The sequence below is a fragment of the Quercus lobata genome, chromosome 4 (assembly GCF_001633185.2).
Source record: "Quercus lobata isolate SW786 chromosome 4, ValleyOak3.0 Primary Assembly, whole genome shotgun sequence".
Lineage (NCBI taxonomy): Eukaryota > Viridiplantae > Streptophyta > Magnoliopsida > Fagales > Fagaceae > Quercus > Quercus lobata.
This window is the reverse complement of record NC_044907.1, coordinates 81,272,226-81,289,154: the sequence shown is the minus strand read 5'-3', so window position 1 is coordinate 81,289,154 and position 16,929 is coordinate 81,272,226. Positions and strand designations below refer to the sequence as shown.

Sequence of the window (16,929 nt, the reverse complement as noted above, 5' to 3'; positions counted from 1 at the left end):
TGATAGAATTATAAAAGCATCCAAGTTGCTACCGCTTGTTAATGTAATGATCCCTCTAAACCCCGCCTTTTTTTTTGCAGCTTCATATTCCGTTGTTGAAACATCCTGAACCATCAAAATCCCATCTCTCTCTCTCTCTCTCTCTCACTTTAACCAACTTGAACTTATCTTTCGACTTTTAAATAAAAAAATAAAAAAAAGAAGATCAGCTTTCAAAGTTGGAAATCACAAGGTTCACTTTTTTTCCAAACTTTGACCAAATTTTCCTAAGATGGTGCAATGTAAATACGTTGGGAAAAAATGGATAAAAATTGCATAATTATTGTCCCATACCTAAAAGAATAATCCATAATTAAAAAATTGCCTAAAGAACTCGTAGTAACTAGTAAAGGGGGCGCTTTATTTAGTTTCTGAAACAAACCCCACAACTTCAAAGCAAAATCTCGGGAGGAGGGTGTTCCTTGGACAATTCATCGAGTCTGTCCACAACTTTTTGAGCTAAATCACCAAATGCTTTGGAAACTAGAGAATCAGGCGCTGACACTACTATAGGAACACCGTCATCACCACCTTTTCTAATGTCCACTTCTAATGGTATCTGAAACAGCAATAGATGCAAACTAATTACAACATATTATTAGTTGATAAATACAATAAGCGTGTGAGACACATGTTTCATAATTAAATCACATTCCAAAGTCGCATTCCATTAAGTATTTCGATAACATATACTCCTACTAAAGATGCACATGGCTGTCACAAAGTTCAAGAAAGGAAGAAAGTTTTGAAATCTCCCACCAATCATTCCAAATGCCCAAATACAAATAGTAGCACAACCACCTGGCTTCTTTCATTCACCTTTAGCAGCCACATTAATTGTATGTGAAATACAAATATCCTACCATCTCCTCAGATAATTCGAAACCCAAATAGTCACAGGATTATTTGAATTTCTTTCATCTACCTTTAGCAGTCAGATTATTTGTCAGAAACACAAATATCATATCCTTCTTCTTTGGAAGTGATGAACTTATACCAACTTAAAATTCTGGTAGAAATGTTAATCACAGCAAATAACTGTATGAAAAAAATTCAGGTGGATTTGCTGATTGGAGGCATGCTTGTATGGGGTCAAGGTTTCAGTGAATCAGTGCAAGAGCAGCATTCTGAGTCCAAGAGAGCTTTTAGAGCCACAATATAAAAACTATAACATCTTCATCATCAGGTTATAATTTTAAGATACAAATCATAAATTGTTGATTTAGTAACATTTAGAAATGCCCTACCTTCTCTCTTTTATCCATGGATTCTTTATTCATTTTCAACTGGAAGTATTTGATCCGATTCAAATACAAATTATGTTTCATAGTCCATTTTTCTTTCATTTTTCAATTGAATCTTTTGGAACTTGGAAGAAATCACAAGGATGACTATTATTCCTTGAATATTTTGTTGAGAGGACAAAGATTAAACCCTTTTTACATCAAATTTTGTTTTCCTTGAAGAGCTCACAATTTTTTTTTTTTTTTTTTTGATAAGTAAGAAAGATATATAATAAGAAGCTACCTCATGAAAACACAAGGCAGAACAGAGAATACAGAGAAGGAAACAAACAAAAAGAGAGAAGAAAAAGAAAAAAACAAGAAAACAAACGGAGACAACAAAGAGCAAATTAATTACAGAGAAGAGAACTAAGGAACATAGAGATAGAATCACTAGAGGTGAGTCCCCAAGCCCTAGACCAATCAAAAAGAGAGCCACTAAAATAAGCGAGCAACTGGTCATCGGATTTGTCCCTATACTCAAAAGTACGCCAATTACGCTCCCTCCAAATACACCACATTAGGCACAACGGAGCTAGATTCCAAACGCCAGATGAGTGCTTTCCAAACCAATTCCACCAACTGAAAAGCATATCTGCAACCGATCTTGGCAAGACCCAAGAAATCCCAAAGGATCTAAAAACCAAGCTCCACAACAGATAAGTTTTATCACAATGGAGAAGCAAATGATTCGCCGACTCCCCATTACAACGGCACAAAATGCACCAATCAACAAAATCGGAGCCTCTACACCGCAAAAAATCCCCTGTAAGAATCTTCTCCCAAGTTGCAGTCCAAACAAAGAAAGAGGCATGAGTAGGAGCCTTAGCCTTCCAAATACCTTTCCAAGGAAAGGTAATAGGCAGAGAACTTCGGAGCTTATTGTAGAACGAGCGGATGTCAAAAACCCCTTTCTTCGACAAGTTCCAAATCATGCGGTCTCCTTGCTCAGATTGAGGTAAGTTAGAACCCAGGGTTTGAAGGAAATCATCCACCACACCCGTCTCCCAATAATTTGGATTTCTAAGTAAAAGAACCTTCCAACTTCTTCGAGCCTCGGTCCCCAAACGTTCGAGAGACGAGGCCACCAATGACTCTCTACTAGAAGCAATCCCATACACTACCGGGAAAGATAGATGGAGTGGTGAGTCCCCACACCACTGGTCCGTCCAAAGCTTCACTCTATCCCCCACCCCTACCTCAAACTGGATGTGTTTGCTAAACACCTCCCAACCTTTTCAGATACTTCTCCATAAACCACACCCATGAATAACCCTGCCCAGTTTGGAAGACCAACCCCCCCACTCTTCCCCAAACTTTAGAGCCACCACCCTCCTCCAAAGATGAGTCTCCTCAACCCCAAACCGCCATTAGCCTTAGGAGCACACACCTTATCCCACCCCACCAAATGAACCTTGGAATCCCCCCGCAAGAAGTCCCTCTGAATCTTCTCAATCTTATTAGCCACATGCGAAGGGATGGTAAAAAGGGATAAATAGTATGTAGGAAGGTTAGAAAGCGTACTCTTAAGCAGCGTCAATCTACCACCTTTTGACAAATACAACTTCTTCCACCCGGCCAACTTCCGACTAATTTTTTCCAATATAGGATTCCAAATAGAAGGGGACTTATGGGAAGCCCCCAACGGCATACCAAGATAGGTCATAGGCAAAGACCCAATCCGACAACCCAGAATCTCTGCCAAGGCATGAATATTGTTAACCTCCCCTATAGGAACCAACTCGCTCTTCAAGACATTAACCTTCAAGCCTGTGACAGCCTGGAAACAAAGGAGAAGCATTCGTACATGAAGGATCTGCTCCACATCCGCATCACAGAAAAGAATAGTATCATCCGCAAACAAAAGATGCGAGACACATTCCCCTAGACCTCGTCTGCCAACAGCCTAAAAACCCCTGATCAAGCCAGCACCTTCAACTCTTTTCATCATCCTACTTAAGACCTCCATCATAACTAAAAACAACATAGGAGATAGCGGATCCCCTTGTCATAGGCCCCTCATGCTCCCAAAAAAATCAGCTGGCGCCCCATTAATCAAAATAGAAAACTGGACAGTTGAAATACAAGTGCGAATCCAACTACACCACTTCTCCCCAAAGCCCATTCTCTTCAAAAGATCTAGAAGAGCCTCCCAATTCACATGATCGTAAGCTTTCTCAATGTCTAGCTTACAAATAACCCCCGGGATCTTACTCTTCACACGACTATCAACACACTCATTAGCAATAAGAACTGAATCAAGAATCTGTCTGCCTCCCACAAAACTATTCTGAGACTCAGAAATTAATTGATCTACGACCCATTTCATCCGATTTGCCAAAACCTTAGACAAGATCTTGTACAAGCTCCCCACCAGGCTAATAGGCCGGAAATCTCGAATATTAGAAGCATCGTTTTTCTTGGGAATAAGAGCTATAAAGGTAGCGTTCAAAGATTTCTCAAACTTACTATGCTGATAAAATTCCTCAAAAACTGCTAGAACATCCCTTTCCACCACTCTCCAGCAATGGTGGAAAAAGGCCATAGAGAAGCCATCAGGACCTGGAGCTTTATCTCCAGCCAGCTCATTAACAGCTAGAAGAATCTCCTCCTGCTCAAACCTCCTTTCAAGCCAACCCCTCTCCAACCCATCTAATTGATCAAACTCCAAACCTTCCACAAAAGGCCTCCACTCCTCTGACTCCTGGTACAAATTTTTATAAAAATTTACTACCTGAGCAGCCACCTCGGAATCTTCCTCATAGGTCACCCCATCCACCTCCAGAAAACTCAGATGATTAAACCTTCTACAGGAATTAGCCACCTTATGGAAGAATTTAGTATTATTATCTCCTTCCTTAATCCATAGCATCCTTGATTTCTGTCTCCAAGAGATTTCTTCTAGAGAGAGAAGATTCTCCACTTCAGATCTCACCACAGCTCTCTCACAAATCTCTGCATCAGAGAGGCCAATCTCCCCTTCCTTGACATCTAACAATTTCAAAGACTCTAATAAATGAGTCTTTTTGCGACCAACATGACCAAGCTTCAAACGGTTCCACTGAACAATGTCCTCTTTCAAAGCCTTCAACTTTTTGGCAAACACAAAACTAGGTGTGCCAGAGAAAGAATGCCGACTCCACCAGGACTGAACTCTATCGGTAAACTCATCCGTCTTAAGCCACATATTCTCAAACCTAAACGGACTTTTCCCCCTCGCCATTCCCCCTACCTCCACTAGAATTGGAAAATGGTCTGAAACAGGACGAGGAAGAATCCGTTGGGTCACATCCGGATATTGCTCCTCCCAATCATGAGACACCAAAACTTTGTCTATCCTAGACATCGAAGGCCTCTCTGACCCGCTAGACCAAGTAAAGCTCCTTCCCTCCAAAGGCAAATCTATCAAATTAAGATCCTCAATGAACTCTGAAAAAAGCTCCATAGCCGGAGTAAGACGAGAATTACCCAACCGTTTACTAGGGAAGCGGACAATATTGAAATCCCCAATGCAACACCAAGGGACATTCCAATAATGCTGAACACCAACCAACTCGTCCCACATTAACCCCCTCGCATTGTTATCAATTGGGCCATAAACCCCCGAACACGCCCAACTAAAGCCGTCCCCCACCCCTTGCCACCGAATAGACACAGAAAAAGAGCCCACCAAAAAAACAATTTATTTATGATTATTATATCTCTTTAAAACAAAAAAAAAAAACAAAAAAAATGAAATTGGGATACCTGCCCCTCCCCAAACCCCTCTCCTCCCTACATGCTCAACCCAAGACCTCCTGTTTTAAAGTAGAGAGGTACCACCTGCATATAATTATGTTTCCCAGCTCGGTGTTATTGATCTTAAACTTTCCTACTTTCACTTTCAATCAAATAACTGTTGCAATTCTGTAAAATCCTAATTTGAACTAAGGTTTCACGCCCTATATTTTCAAATTATTTAGACACCAACTGATTAACCAAGAAAGGGGGAAAGAAGAATCAACTTCAAGGGGATCATATGGAAAATCAACATTACTATGGCATTAATAAAATAACAGAAGTAATCAGCATACCTCACCAACAAATTCCAAGCCCATTTCAGAAGCAGTCTTACGAGTTCCTCCATTACCAAAAATGAACGAAGGTTCACCACAATGTGGACATGTAAAGCAACTCATGTTCTCTACAATTCCCAAAATCTGTGAAAGCATTCAGAATTTTCATATAAATAATCCAATTATGCTTCCTGTCTTTCCTTAGTAATACATGTATAACGAGGAAAACTATAAGACTAAACTACAACTGTAACTATTGTCATTCCTAATCTATAATGCACAATATTATGTTACTAAACTTAGATTGCATCAAGCACATTACTTGTAACTAAGGGTCCGTTTGGTTGTAGGATGGAAAATTAGTGGGAGGATGGAAAAGTGGGAGGGTGGAAAACTTTTTTGTTTGGTTGGAGAGAAAAATGGGAGGATGGAAAATGTAGTTTATATAAATTGATTATTATGTCCTTATTATATAATAGTGGAAAAGTGAGAGGGGTAGGTGAGTGTAATAAAGTGGGGATATTTGTGTAAAATGTATTTCTCATCACTTTTCCCTCATTTTCCTCCCAATTTGGGAGGATAAAAAAAGTGGGTCTAGGAGGGAAAACTTTCTCCCCTTTTTTTTGTCTCTCCTATTTTTTTTCCTCAACCAAACAGTGTAAAACAACATTTTCCACCCTATTTTTCATTCTCCCTATTTTCACCCCAACCAAACACACCCTAAAAGTTACAGTAAATTAAAAACATTTTTAGTGAACATATCAAAACCGCATGAAGTTGAGATCTTGCAACCAACAGCATTTGACTATATTATAATGCAAGAAACAGAAAAATCAGCAATTTAGATAACAATCCCACATGTCAGGTATTCAAGGGCTGGTAGAGTGAAAGAGAGAAACAGAGAGACAGTTGGGGTTGGGGGGGGGGGGGTTGGATAAATAATAATAAGAGGAAGAAGAAGAAGAAGAGAACAAGAGTGATCATACAGGAACTTGGACTTTAGAGAACATTTTAACTCCTCTACGAGCATCCATCAATGCCACATCCTGAGGAGTTGAAACAATCAAAGCACCTGCCAGCAGAGCAACAATGGTTACAAAAAACCAAAGAAAAGTTTCACCAAAACAGATGATGCATGTGTCCCCTGCCTGCTGGTTTTTTTTTGGGGTGGGGGGATTAAATGACATAAAAATGAAACAATAGTTTGTAGCATTATCATATGAAATTTTCTATAATAAATTAATAAAAAGGTGAATATTCACAAAGGAAGCAAAATAATTCCCCAAGTGTTAACAAAACATCCATTATCACTTCAAATACCTTGTAAGAAAAAAATATTTTCAATGTACTGTCTGTGTCACAAAAAATGATCAGACAGAATGTCAACAACCAAAAAAAAAAAAACATGAAAAGGATGGGGTGGGGGAGGGAATAAGAAACAAGTTTATAACTGCCAATAAAGACAGTTCAATCATTGAATAGGCAAAAGTAAATTTGATGGAAGTATTTTCTGCAAAGTCGTACCCAACCTCATGTGAACTAAATAACATCTCAAGAAGGGATGGAGCAATTTTCTTTCTTTTTACTTTTTCCTAATCTGTAACCCTTTTTACTTGAGTAACGTGCAGGTACTGAATGAAGTAAAACTGTGGCCACTTTGTTGCCCTAACAAATGAAAAAGTATCAGAAAATGGTGGAATATTGACAAATTTAATACTTAAGATATAAGAATTACATTACTAGTCGAGATAGTCTGGAATCTTAATAGCTTTTACTCTAAATCCCACCAAATAGCAAATAAAGCTAATTAATGTTAGCTAAATACTGCTAAGTTCTAAAATGATTCAAATTTCATTATTATAGTTATCATACTTTAAATTTGAAACTATGGCTAGCAATCATACATTTTCAAGTAAGGGACAGTATCAGTAGTTCACTGACTTAACTGTCAGGTCTATGGTTGGAATACAACTTCATGATCAAACGATAATAGTAGGCTACACTATGGGGAGTAGACTTCCCTATTTAAAATCCCTCCCTCCCATGTATTGGATCCAAGAACTCCTCCTTTACCATTTGGCTGCAATGAGTAATACAAAAATATTAATTTCACTAAAAGTTGAAATCAATTATCTATTTAACTACAACTTAAGTTTATTTTGTAAGTATTCATTTGTCCACACATCCCACATATTATAACTTGTAATAAAGCTTTATTTTTTTTTGATAAGTAATAAAGATATATATTGAAGAAACTACCTTATGCAGAAAAACATAAGGCAAATAGAAAAGTACAATTGGAAAGATAGAGAAAAAAGAAAAAAGAGAGAAAGGAGAGGAGACTAATTATACAGGAGAGAACTAAGGAACAAAGGGAGGGAATCACTAGAGGTGAGTCCCCAGGCCCTAGACCAGTCAAATAGAGAGCCACTGAAAGAGGCCAATAACTGGTCATCCGAACTTTCCATGTCCTCAAAAGTCCTCCTGTTTCGCTCCCTCCAAAGACACCACATCAAGCACAATGGAGCTAAGTTCCAAATGCTAGACACATGCTTTCCAGGCCAGTTCCACCAACCAAATAGAGTATCCGCAACCGATCTTGGCAAGACCCAAAAGATCCCAAAAGATCTAAACACCAAACTCCACAGTCGATAAGCTTTATCACAATGAAGTAACAAATGATCCACTGTCTCCCCATTACAACGGCACATGATACACCAGTCAACAAAAACCATCCTTCTACCCCTCAAATTGTCACCTGTAAGGATCCTATCCCATTCAGTAGTCCACACAAAGAAGGAAACACGCCGAGGAGCCTTAACCTTCCAAACACCTTTCCAAGGGAAGATAATGGGCAAGGGGTTTCTCAACTTATTGTAAAACGAGCGGATATTAAAAGCCCCATTCTTTGTCAACTTCCATCGCATACGATCACCATTCACAGTGGGGGGAATATTTGCACCCAAAGTGCGGAGAAATTCATCCACAACACCCATTTCCCAATCATTTGGTCTCTGAATAAAAAGGACATTCCAACTTCTCCGATCCTCTATCCCCAACCGCTCAAGAGAAGAGGCCACCGATGCCTCTTTATTAGAAACAATCCCATACACACTCGGAAAGGTCAAGTGAAGTGGAGAGTCCCCACACCATTGATCTGTCCAGAGTTTAACTCTATCTCTCGCCCCTACCACAAAGCGAATATTTTTTCTAAAATCCTCCCACCCCATGCAGATACTTCTCCACAAGCCACACCCATGTGCCCCTCTACCTAGCTTGGAAGTCCATCCCCCCCATTCTTCCCCAAACTTGATAGCTACAACTCTTCTCCAAAGCCTTGTCTCCTCAAACCCAAACCGCCATAACCACTTCCCTAGTAAGGCTTTGTTGAAGGTTGTTAATTTCCTTACTCCTAACCCACCATTTTCCAAAGGTGCACACACCTTATTCCATCCCACCAAATGAGTCTTGGAGTCCCCCCATAAGAAAGCTTTATCAAAAATGGAAATAGAGAAAAGGGAGAAAGGGGGGGGGGGGGGGGGGCGTCTCAATTTCTAATATATCGAAGTATACAAAGGGCCTCCAAGGGGGGAGCAGTACATCACAACATATTATCAAAAAGACAAGCAATCAATAAATGTGAGTAAACATTTAAAAAGGCATATCAAATGGACATTAAACCAAAACTACATTTTCAGAACTCCCATTTTAATATAATGAATTACTGAACCATCTCAAATCTGCTTTCTGCTCCAATCACTCGGATTAGTGGTAGTTCACCTGATTTACACACAAATGCTGTGGTTTTGTTTCCCTATGTTTCTTATTTAATCTTTCATAAGCTAGTTTGTACCAGTCATATTGTAATCAATCATGACCAGTTCACATACTTATCTGATCCAATGAATGGATTGAACCCAGAAATAAAAAAAAAAAAAACGAAACGATTGAACCCCCCCCCAAAAAAAAAAAAAAAAAAAAAGAGAGACTGGAAAGAAATAGAACCTGAACTGATTCACTAGCATTTACCAATCACTGGCAGATCAGGTCTAATTTTGTTAACCATGCTGAAAACAAGATAAACATATTGAGTTCTGTAAAGAACAACAGTAGATACATGCTATGAAACACGGGTACGTTTCCAGATTCAGGTGCAGGTGTAGGACTCGGCAATTTTTGAAAAAGTAGGGTGTGGCGATTAAAAAATTATTAAAAATTTTTATTTATATTTTTATTATATTGCTAAGCATACATTTTCACATTATATAAACATATGCCAAATTTAAGAGCAATAGTAGATAATAACTAAATCATGATGTTCATAAATTAAATAAAAAAAATCAAACCCAAGTCACAACATTACAGCTTATATAAAAAATTAAAAAAATCATATCACAGTTCATAGATTCACAAATCACAATGAGTAATAACTATTAACTAAATAAAAAATCAAACCCAAGTCACAACATTATTACATTACAGCTTATATAAAAAATTAAAAAAAAAAAAATTTAAAAAGTCAGATCAGGTGAGGTGAGCTTCAGACTAAAAAAATCAGATCAGCTTGAGCTTAAAAAATTTGAAAAACTAAGATTGAAAGCTTTAGTTTGATACTTGAGTTGAGACTCTTGAGAGTGGGTCGAGCTTGAGAGTTGAGACTTGAGTTGAATTGAGAACTTGAGATTGAGAGTGGGTCGATGAGGTTGTGAGTGAGATTGTGTGTGTGACTGAGTGGCTGAGTGTGAGAGAGGGGAGATGAAGAGCAGAGACAGAGAGCACAAAGACGAGTGAGAGAGAGCTGAAGATGAGAAGAATGAATCGGGTTAGATTAGTTAGGGTTTTGTTATTTCGGCCAAAACGGTGCGTTTTGCACTTTTTTTTAAAAAAATTTCGGCATGTATCGGCAGTTTCAGCCAATACGGACCGATTCGGCCCAAATCAGCGGGAGTCGGGAAACAAAAAAAAAAAAAAAAAAAAAAAAAAACTGATCACTTCACGAACGCGCAGGCAGCAGCATCCCTCGTGCATCGCCGCGTTGGACGCAGGTGCGGCGTCTGTGCATCCCAGGATACATGCCCCTTTATTGGTTTTCATGTGCATAAGAAACACATACACACCATATTATGATCTTAGTGTTCCACATGGATTAAATATAAGTTTAACCATGTATTTATAAGTTCTTGGACACCCTCTCCTTGCAAGCTAGTTTTCAAGAGTGAGTTCTACCCATAGGTTCATAACATTTGATATCAGAGCCAACAGATCCATCTAGTTTTTTTTTTTTTTTTTTTTTTTTTTTTTTTTTTTTTAAATAAAATAAAATAATAATAATAATAATAAAAAATCTTTACTGCCTTTCTCATTCCAGCAAACCACAGAAAATCCATCCTCCAAATCACCATCAACCAAAATACCGCTGCCTTCCTCATCTAGCCACCACCCATAACCCCAAGAAAAATATAAAAAATTGCCACAACATGTTTGACCCATATTCATTAGCACAATCAGCCACCACTTATGAACAAGCCTTCAAGGATCTAAGGCACGCCTTTCAAAACTTGTCTGCAGCAGTAGATCGGTTGGGCCAAATAAATTGATGCAAGCTATCAAAAGAACAACCGACGACTTTGAAGGCAATGTTTTACACAATCAAGCCAATACTATGGACTCACCAAAATTTCCGATAGAAGTACCGATGACAACAACAAGTGTTGCTTCAGCCTTTGTTCAACAAGAACCTACTAAAGAGCATGAACAGGAGAAGGTTCTACAAGAAAAGTGATTCATTAGATGGTGCGCATGCTAAAAAGTTAGAGTTTGATGAATGTTTTTATGATCAGCCCTCCATGGTGCATGACCAACACAAGCTTACTGAAGTTAGAAAGATTGAGACTACAATGCTTCCTTTGACTCAAGAAAAGACAACCACGATTGCACCAATGCCTACGCACATCGATTTTGTAATTCCTGATAAATTTAATGGTGAGGAATGCAAGAATTTTCTATCCTTGGTGCTCCCACAAGACATGCTTAAGCCTAACACCAAAGTTCTTATCCTTCACATTTAAGAATTCAAGGTCGAGTTTTCTCCAATCGAGGGAGGAGAACGTGGTGTGACGAAGCATCAATTTCCTATCTAGGAATCTTGAGGACAAGATTCATTTCAAGGGGAAGGGAATGCTATGACCCAATAAATTTTATTTGAATTAGAAGTATTTAAAATTTAGGCTTAGTGATAGATCTATATCTGAATAAGGTAGTAGTAGATTAGTATTGTTATTTTGCTTGTTTTCAAATTGATTCCTATGTTTTAGGATAGGATTAGTTCTTATATTTTAGGATTTGTTGATGAGGTTATCTCATGCTTGGCTATTTATGTACGTTAAATGCATTAATGAGAATTAAGCAGAAAATTAACCCAAAAATGTCTACTTCTTCTCTCAAGTTCAGGAGTCTAGTCACCTCGAATTGACTAATCTATCTTTCAATTATCCTGGTTCACAATACACCACACATAAAATGCACCCAAGATTCCCTTATAACTTAATGCACAACCCTAGGAAACTTTAAGCTCCTAATGGTCAATTGAGACATCTAATTTTAGCTTCACTTGAAGGCAAATTAAAGCAATAGAACCCAAAACCTAAGCTTATAAATTCTTCAACTACCTGACAAATGTAGCAGTTGAGAAATAGCTATCTGAGCATCACCAGTGCCAGGGGGCATATCCACCACGAGAATATCAAGTTTTCCCCAGGTCACATCCCTGACCATTTTTCCAAGAGCATTCCCTACCTGCAAGAATTCAAGTTAACCCATCTAAACATTAGCAATCTGTTTGAACAGGCATATCACATGTGAACTTTTTCTGTCTATGTTTACAGAACTAATGGGATGTTTGAACCCAACCACGATGCGGTTAACTGCCACAAATTGAAGTATGAAGATTCCATGTTTTAAGGGCAAATCATGTGGAACTAAAATTTAATTTGCTGTAATAAAATACACAAGATACTTTTAATCAATAGATATAACAACACATCAAAATTGGTTGGCTTACATTTCAATTACATCTGACATACTTCCGAGACAATTAAGACAACCATTGGATGGTTTAAATTACATCCGTAAACTACAGTCCAATAATATCATAATCATGTAAAAATTATTAATCCATCTTTTAAATAGATATCCTCAAGGATTAGCCAATATAAATTTGTGAACCATTATTTGTCTTGAAGCAGAAAGTTTGCAGTGAGCTTGGAAAATGTTGATTACAGTAAGAAAGCATACTAGTAAAAAGAGTCATTTTATTCAATTTAAAAATGCCTTTATCCTAAGCAAGCATTGGGAAAGGGGGAGGCGATGGGGAGGGGGGATAGAGTCCTTTACATGGCACAAACTAAATAAACCTTGGGATTCATTTCAAATAATAATAATTTCAATAAATGTTACATTGCCATCCAGTGATTTTGAACCAATGAATCCCTAACTTCCCATTCCTTGATAGGAGAATGCGCAGAATTTCATGCATGACAGGGAAAACAACAAATGGTAAATGCAAATATGATTAAAACAATTGAATCAATTGCATATACTTGGAGGATTAACAAAATAAAATATCAATTAAGTTACATACCAAATTTTTACATCCACTTGTATATATATATGCGCTATCCATGATCTTTTCATTTTTATTCGATTGGCAAGGGTGCCCCATCAAAGTAAATATCATACATACAAGACCATTGACATTTGAAAGATAAAAAAGGGGTTAAAACAAATGCATCTTCAAGCAAGCACTGATAACAAGGCAGACATACCATGGGACCTCTCCACACAAAGGCAGCATCTGTCTCCACAAGCAACCCCATTGACATACACTTGACTCCGTAGTTCTCAATTGGAACCATTTTTTTATCTACCAGAGAAAGATAAAATATAATGAAATATCTCTAGATTAATAATTAAGAAGAAGGCCATCAAAAGTATCGATTTGAATTCAGGCTAGAGCTTACCAGAATAAATCTACACACGCACGCACGCGCACACAAACAAACACCTCTTCCATACTTGCAAAATTTCAAGGCAATTAAAAATCAAGATCTATCTATCTATCTATAAGATGTTTAAATTTCAAGTTTTTAGTATTTTATAACATAAAAGATGAGCTGTATACCTAGACATCTTATTTTCCATCCCCATTAGGTGTTCCCTTGGATTACCAAATACACGATCTTGGCACATGGGGTTGTGTATCCATGGCTTACTCTACTCTCTAGGGATGGTTCTAAAGAGCCCTGCCTTGGTGAGGTTCCAAGTCATAAAAAAAGAAAGAAAAAAAGAAGAAGAAGGTAGTACAAAAGCACAAAATGTAAACATACACCTAATCGAAGTTAATTTGTAAACGAACAACTGAGGACTTTCCACAAAACTGAAATTTTAGACTGCTTTGTAATAACCAATTTAGCAAAAACATGAACTAACAAGATTGTAAATTTGAAAAATACATAGAGCACATACAATTAAAAATTTTGAAGTAACTCAACCAACAACTTTTTTGTATTCTTAACCTGTTTCAATGGCGTTGGTTAGTTGATATGTGGTTTCTTCTCATAGCACATTCCAAAATCAACCAAAAAATAAAGAAGAAGCTAATTCTAGAGCACCTTGGGTGATGTTAAGTTAAAGAAATACCTTCAGTCACCTCTGGCTTACTATTGATCTTCATCATGATAGGAACATTTGGTCCATACACATCAGCATCAAGCAAACCAACTTTCAGTTGGCACTTGGTAGCAAGTGCAACAGCCAAGTTAACTGCAATCCCAGCAGCATGCATAAGCCGAAAAATAACAGAAGAAACAGTTAAAAAACATTGGTAGGTGCCTTATCTAGTTCAAAGACAAGGCCATTATTAAAACCATTATATCATATTTAAGTTTTCAAAGATGACAAATTGAAAACGCATTCCATGTGATACTTTGACCATGTTCTTCCTAAAACACCCCCGTTCTTTTTTTCATAACTTAGACATGCACCATATCTTCAACCTACAACTTTACCCTAAATCCCATTCTTATAGATGGAGGAGATGCTATTTGAGCTAAAGTCCATTGGGGTGTGTGCGTGTGTGTGTATTTTTTGGGGTCTAATAGATGGGCTACACAACCAAGGTAGCCCTTTCTCTCCCTTAAATCCCCCATCCCTATGGTGAGCAGGATTCAATTATATGTCTCTAGAAGAATGCCAAGAGACTTCACCAATTAGTCTAATTGGCACCCACATCATTGGCATATATTTTAGTCTAGCATACTACAGAGTTTAACTTAGATGTCTAATGAAAAAATATAGAGAGGTTGGTAAATATCATCATAAGTGAGTTTCCTATCAGTATAGGTTTGCATCAGGGATAAGCATTGAGTGCATATATCTTTATACTAGTGATGGATGAGCTTAATAAGTCGATTCAAGAGGAAGTTCCATGGTTGTATACTTTTTGCAGATGATATGGTTTTAATGGATAAAACTAAACATGGGGTTAATGCAAAGTTAGAAATTTGGCAAGACATTTTAGAATCTAAAGGCTTTTGGTTAAGTAAACTAGAATAAAGTACATGGAATTCAAGTTTAGTAACAGTTAAAACAAAAATAAATGGGTTGTAAGATTTGATGGTCAAGAGATACCGAAGAGAGAGAGAGAGAGAGAGAGCTTTTGATCAATAATTCATAAAGATAAAGAGATTAAAGTGGATGCAAATCACAAGACAAGAGCAGGGTGGATGGATGAAGTTAAGACGCACATAAAAAATATTGGTTGATTGTATAATACCTATAAACTCAAAAAGTACTATAAGACTAGACATGCTTTATGGAACTTAATGTTGGAATGTTAGGAATAATCATATTCATAGATAGAGGGTGGTTGAAATGAGAATGTTAAGATGGATAAGTGGAAATATAAGAAATGATAGGTTTTGAATGAGGAAATTCGCTTAAAAATAGGGGTGACCCATATTGATGAAAAGATGAGAGAAATTCACTTTAGATAGCTTGGTCATATTTGGAGTATAGCGATTAATGCACCAGTGAAAAAGAATGAGTTAATTCAAGATTTTTTTAAAATTTTTTTATGGAGTTAATTCAAGTGGAATAAAAATAACATTAATAGAAGTAATAAAAAATGACATGTTAATTAAGGAAGTAACAAAAGGTATGACTACAGACACAATAAAATGGGAGAAAAATACATGTGCCCACCATGACTCCCTGAATAATCTATTGAGGATCAAAGGCCGACCCAAAAGTTTTGGGGTCTGAATGAGGCTTGTTGTTGTATGCTACTGGAAGTCTCTGCTTTTCCTAAAATGTGAATATAAAGTAACTACAGAGACGGCTACCATAACACTATGATTAATGAATCCGCAGACCTTAACCCTTTCAGAATCAAAACTAATGTAGTAATCTCAGCAAAGGCCCGAAAACTCAACAAATTTAGATTAAGCCCAAACCCCAAAAATAAATTCAAATTCAAATTTAATTTGAGAAATGTAAATAAATCTAAACATTAACATCTATACAAAAACCCAAAATCTTGTTTTTGTTCGAGAAGAAGAAGGAAATACCTGCAGTGGTGGACTTGCCCACACCGCCTTTACCAGAAGCAACCGCTATAGCATGCTTAATCCCTTCAACCTTCTTTACGCTTGAATAACCTCTAACACCACCAACCCTCTACAAAAACAAAATAGAATATGCCCATTCCCATTCCCATTCCCATTCCATTCCTTTAAACAACAGTGACAAAAGCCTTTTCAAAAGTTTCATATGACTTACAGTGAAAGAGCTTAAAAATCCCTTCATGAATTCCTTCCTTCCTTTAAACCCAAAATGAAGATTATGGAAATCCCTTCATGAATTCCTTCCTTCTTTTTTATATGTTGGAACTCCTAGAAATGCCAATGGCTGGAATTTCGCTCTCTCAGGTGTTTTTGTTATAGTCTAATTGGGCCTTTTTCGACGACCCAAAAAGATAAAAACCCAAAGCTCTGTTTTTTTTTTGGGCTAGCGTTTATATTAGAGCATTCCACATTGGGCTCTTCCAACGGCCTTTTTTGCTCAATCCACCAACCTTAATAAAATAGAAAGTGGCATGAATTGTTTCGTATGTTTGACAACTGACTGCGTGCCCTCTTAGAGTATTAGTATTGGAGAATGCTAATGTCATATCTAAGGAAAATATGATATTTGTAGTCTTAAAATCATCTACATCAGAAAATTGTAAAGGCAAGTATTGTAAATTTTTTGCAATACTTGCTACAGTGCAATTCTAAAGATAGAATTGCACTATAGCAGTATTCTAAAAAAAAAATTAATATTTTATCTCTACTCTCTCTCCTTTGTCTCTCATCTCTCTCATTTTTTTTGATCTCTTCTCTCTCTTCCGTCTCTGCTTCTCCATTTGCTCTCTCGGCTCTGCTCTCTCATCTCTCTCATTTTTTTGAATGGGTTTGCTCCGGTGGCTCTGATGATGATTTTTTTTTAATGGGTTT

General features: G+C 37.3%; 1 protein-coding gene across 2 annotated transcripts; it reads right to left on the bottom strand.

The window, feature by feature from the left end:
- Positions 1 to 218: 218 nt before the first annotated feature.
- Positions 219 to 16,356, bottom strand: LOC115986803 (iron-sulfur protein NUBPL). 2 transcript variants are annotated; one of them, XM_031110132.1, is made up of 9 exons: positions 16,214 to 16,356; positions 16,003 to 16,111; positions 14,075 to 14,197; positions 13,201 to 13,298; positions 12,046 to 12,172; positions 6,364 to 6,449; positions 5,396 to 5,521; positions 5,070 to 5,144; positions 514 to 598 (listed from the first exon to the last, which is right to left on the bottom strand). In XM_031110132.1, the coding sequence occupies exons 1-8, from the start codon at positions 16,238 to 16,240 to the stop codon at positions 5,097 to 5,099; spliced, it is 744 nt and encodes a 247-aa protein (XP_030965992.1). In that variant the 5' UTR covers positions 16,241 to 16,356; the 3' UTR covers positions 514 to 598; positions 5,070 to 5,096. The 2 variants fall into 2 exon arrangements, with proteins under 2 accessions (XP_030965991.1, XP_030965992.1); XM_031110131.1 differs by lacking the exon at positions 5,070 to 5,144 and having other exon boundaries at positions 219 to 598; positions 16,214 to 16,355.
- Positions 16,357 to 16,929: the final 573 nt, after the last annotated feature.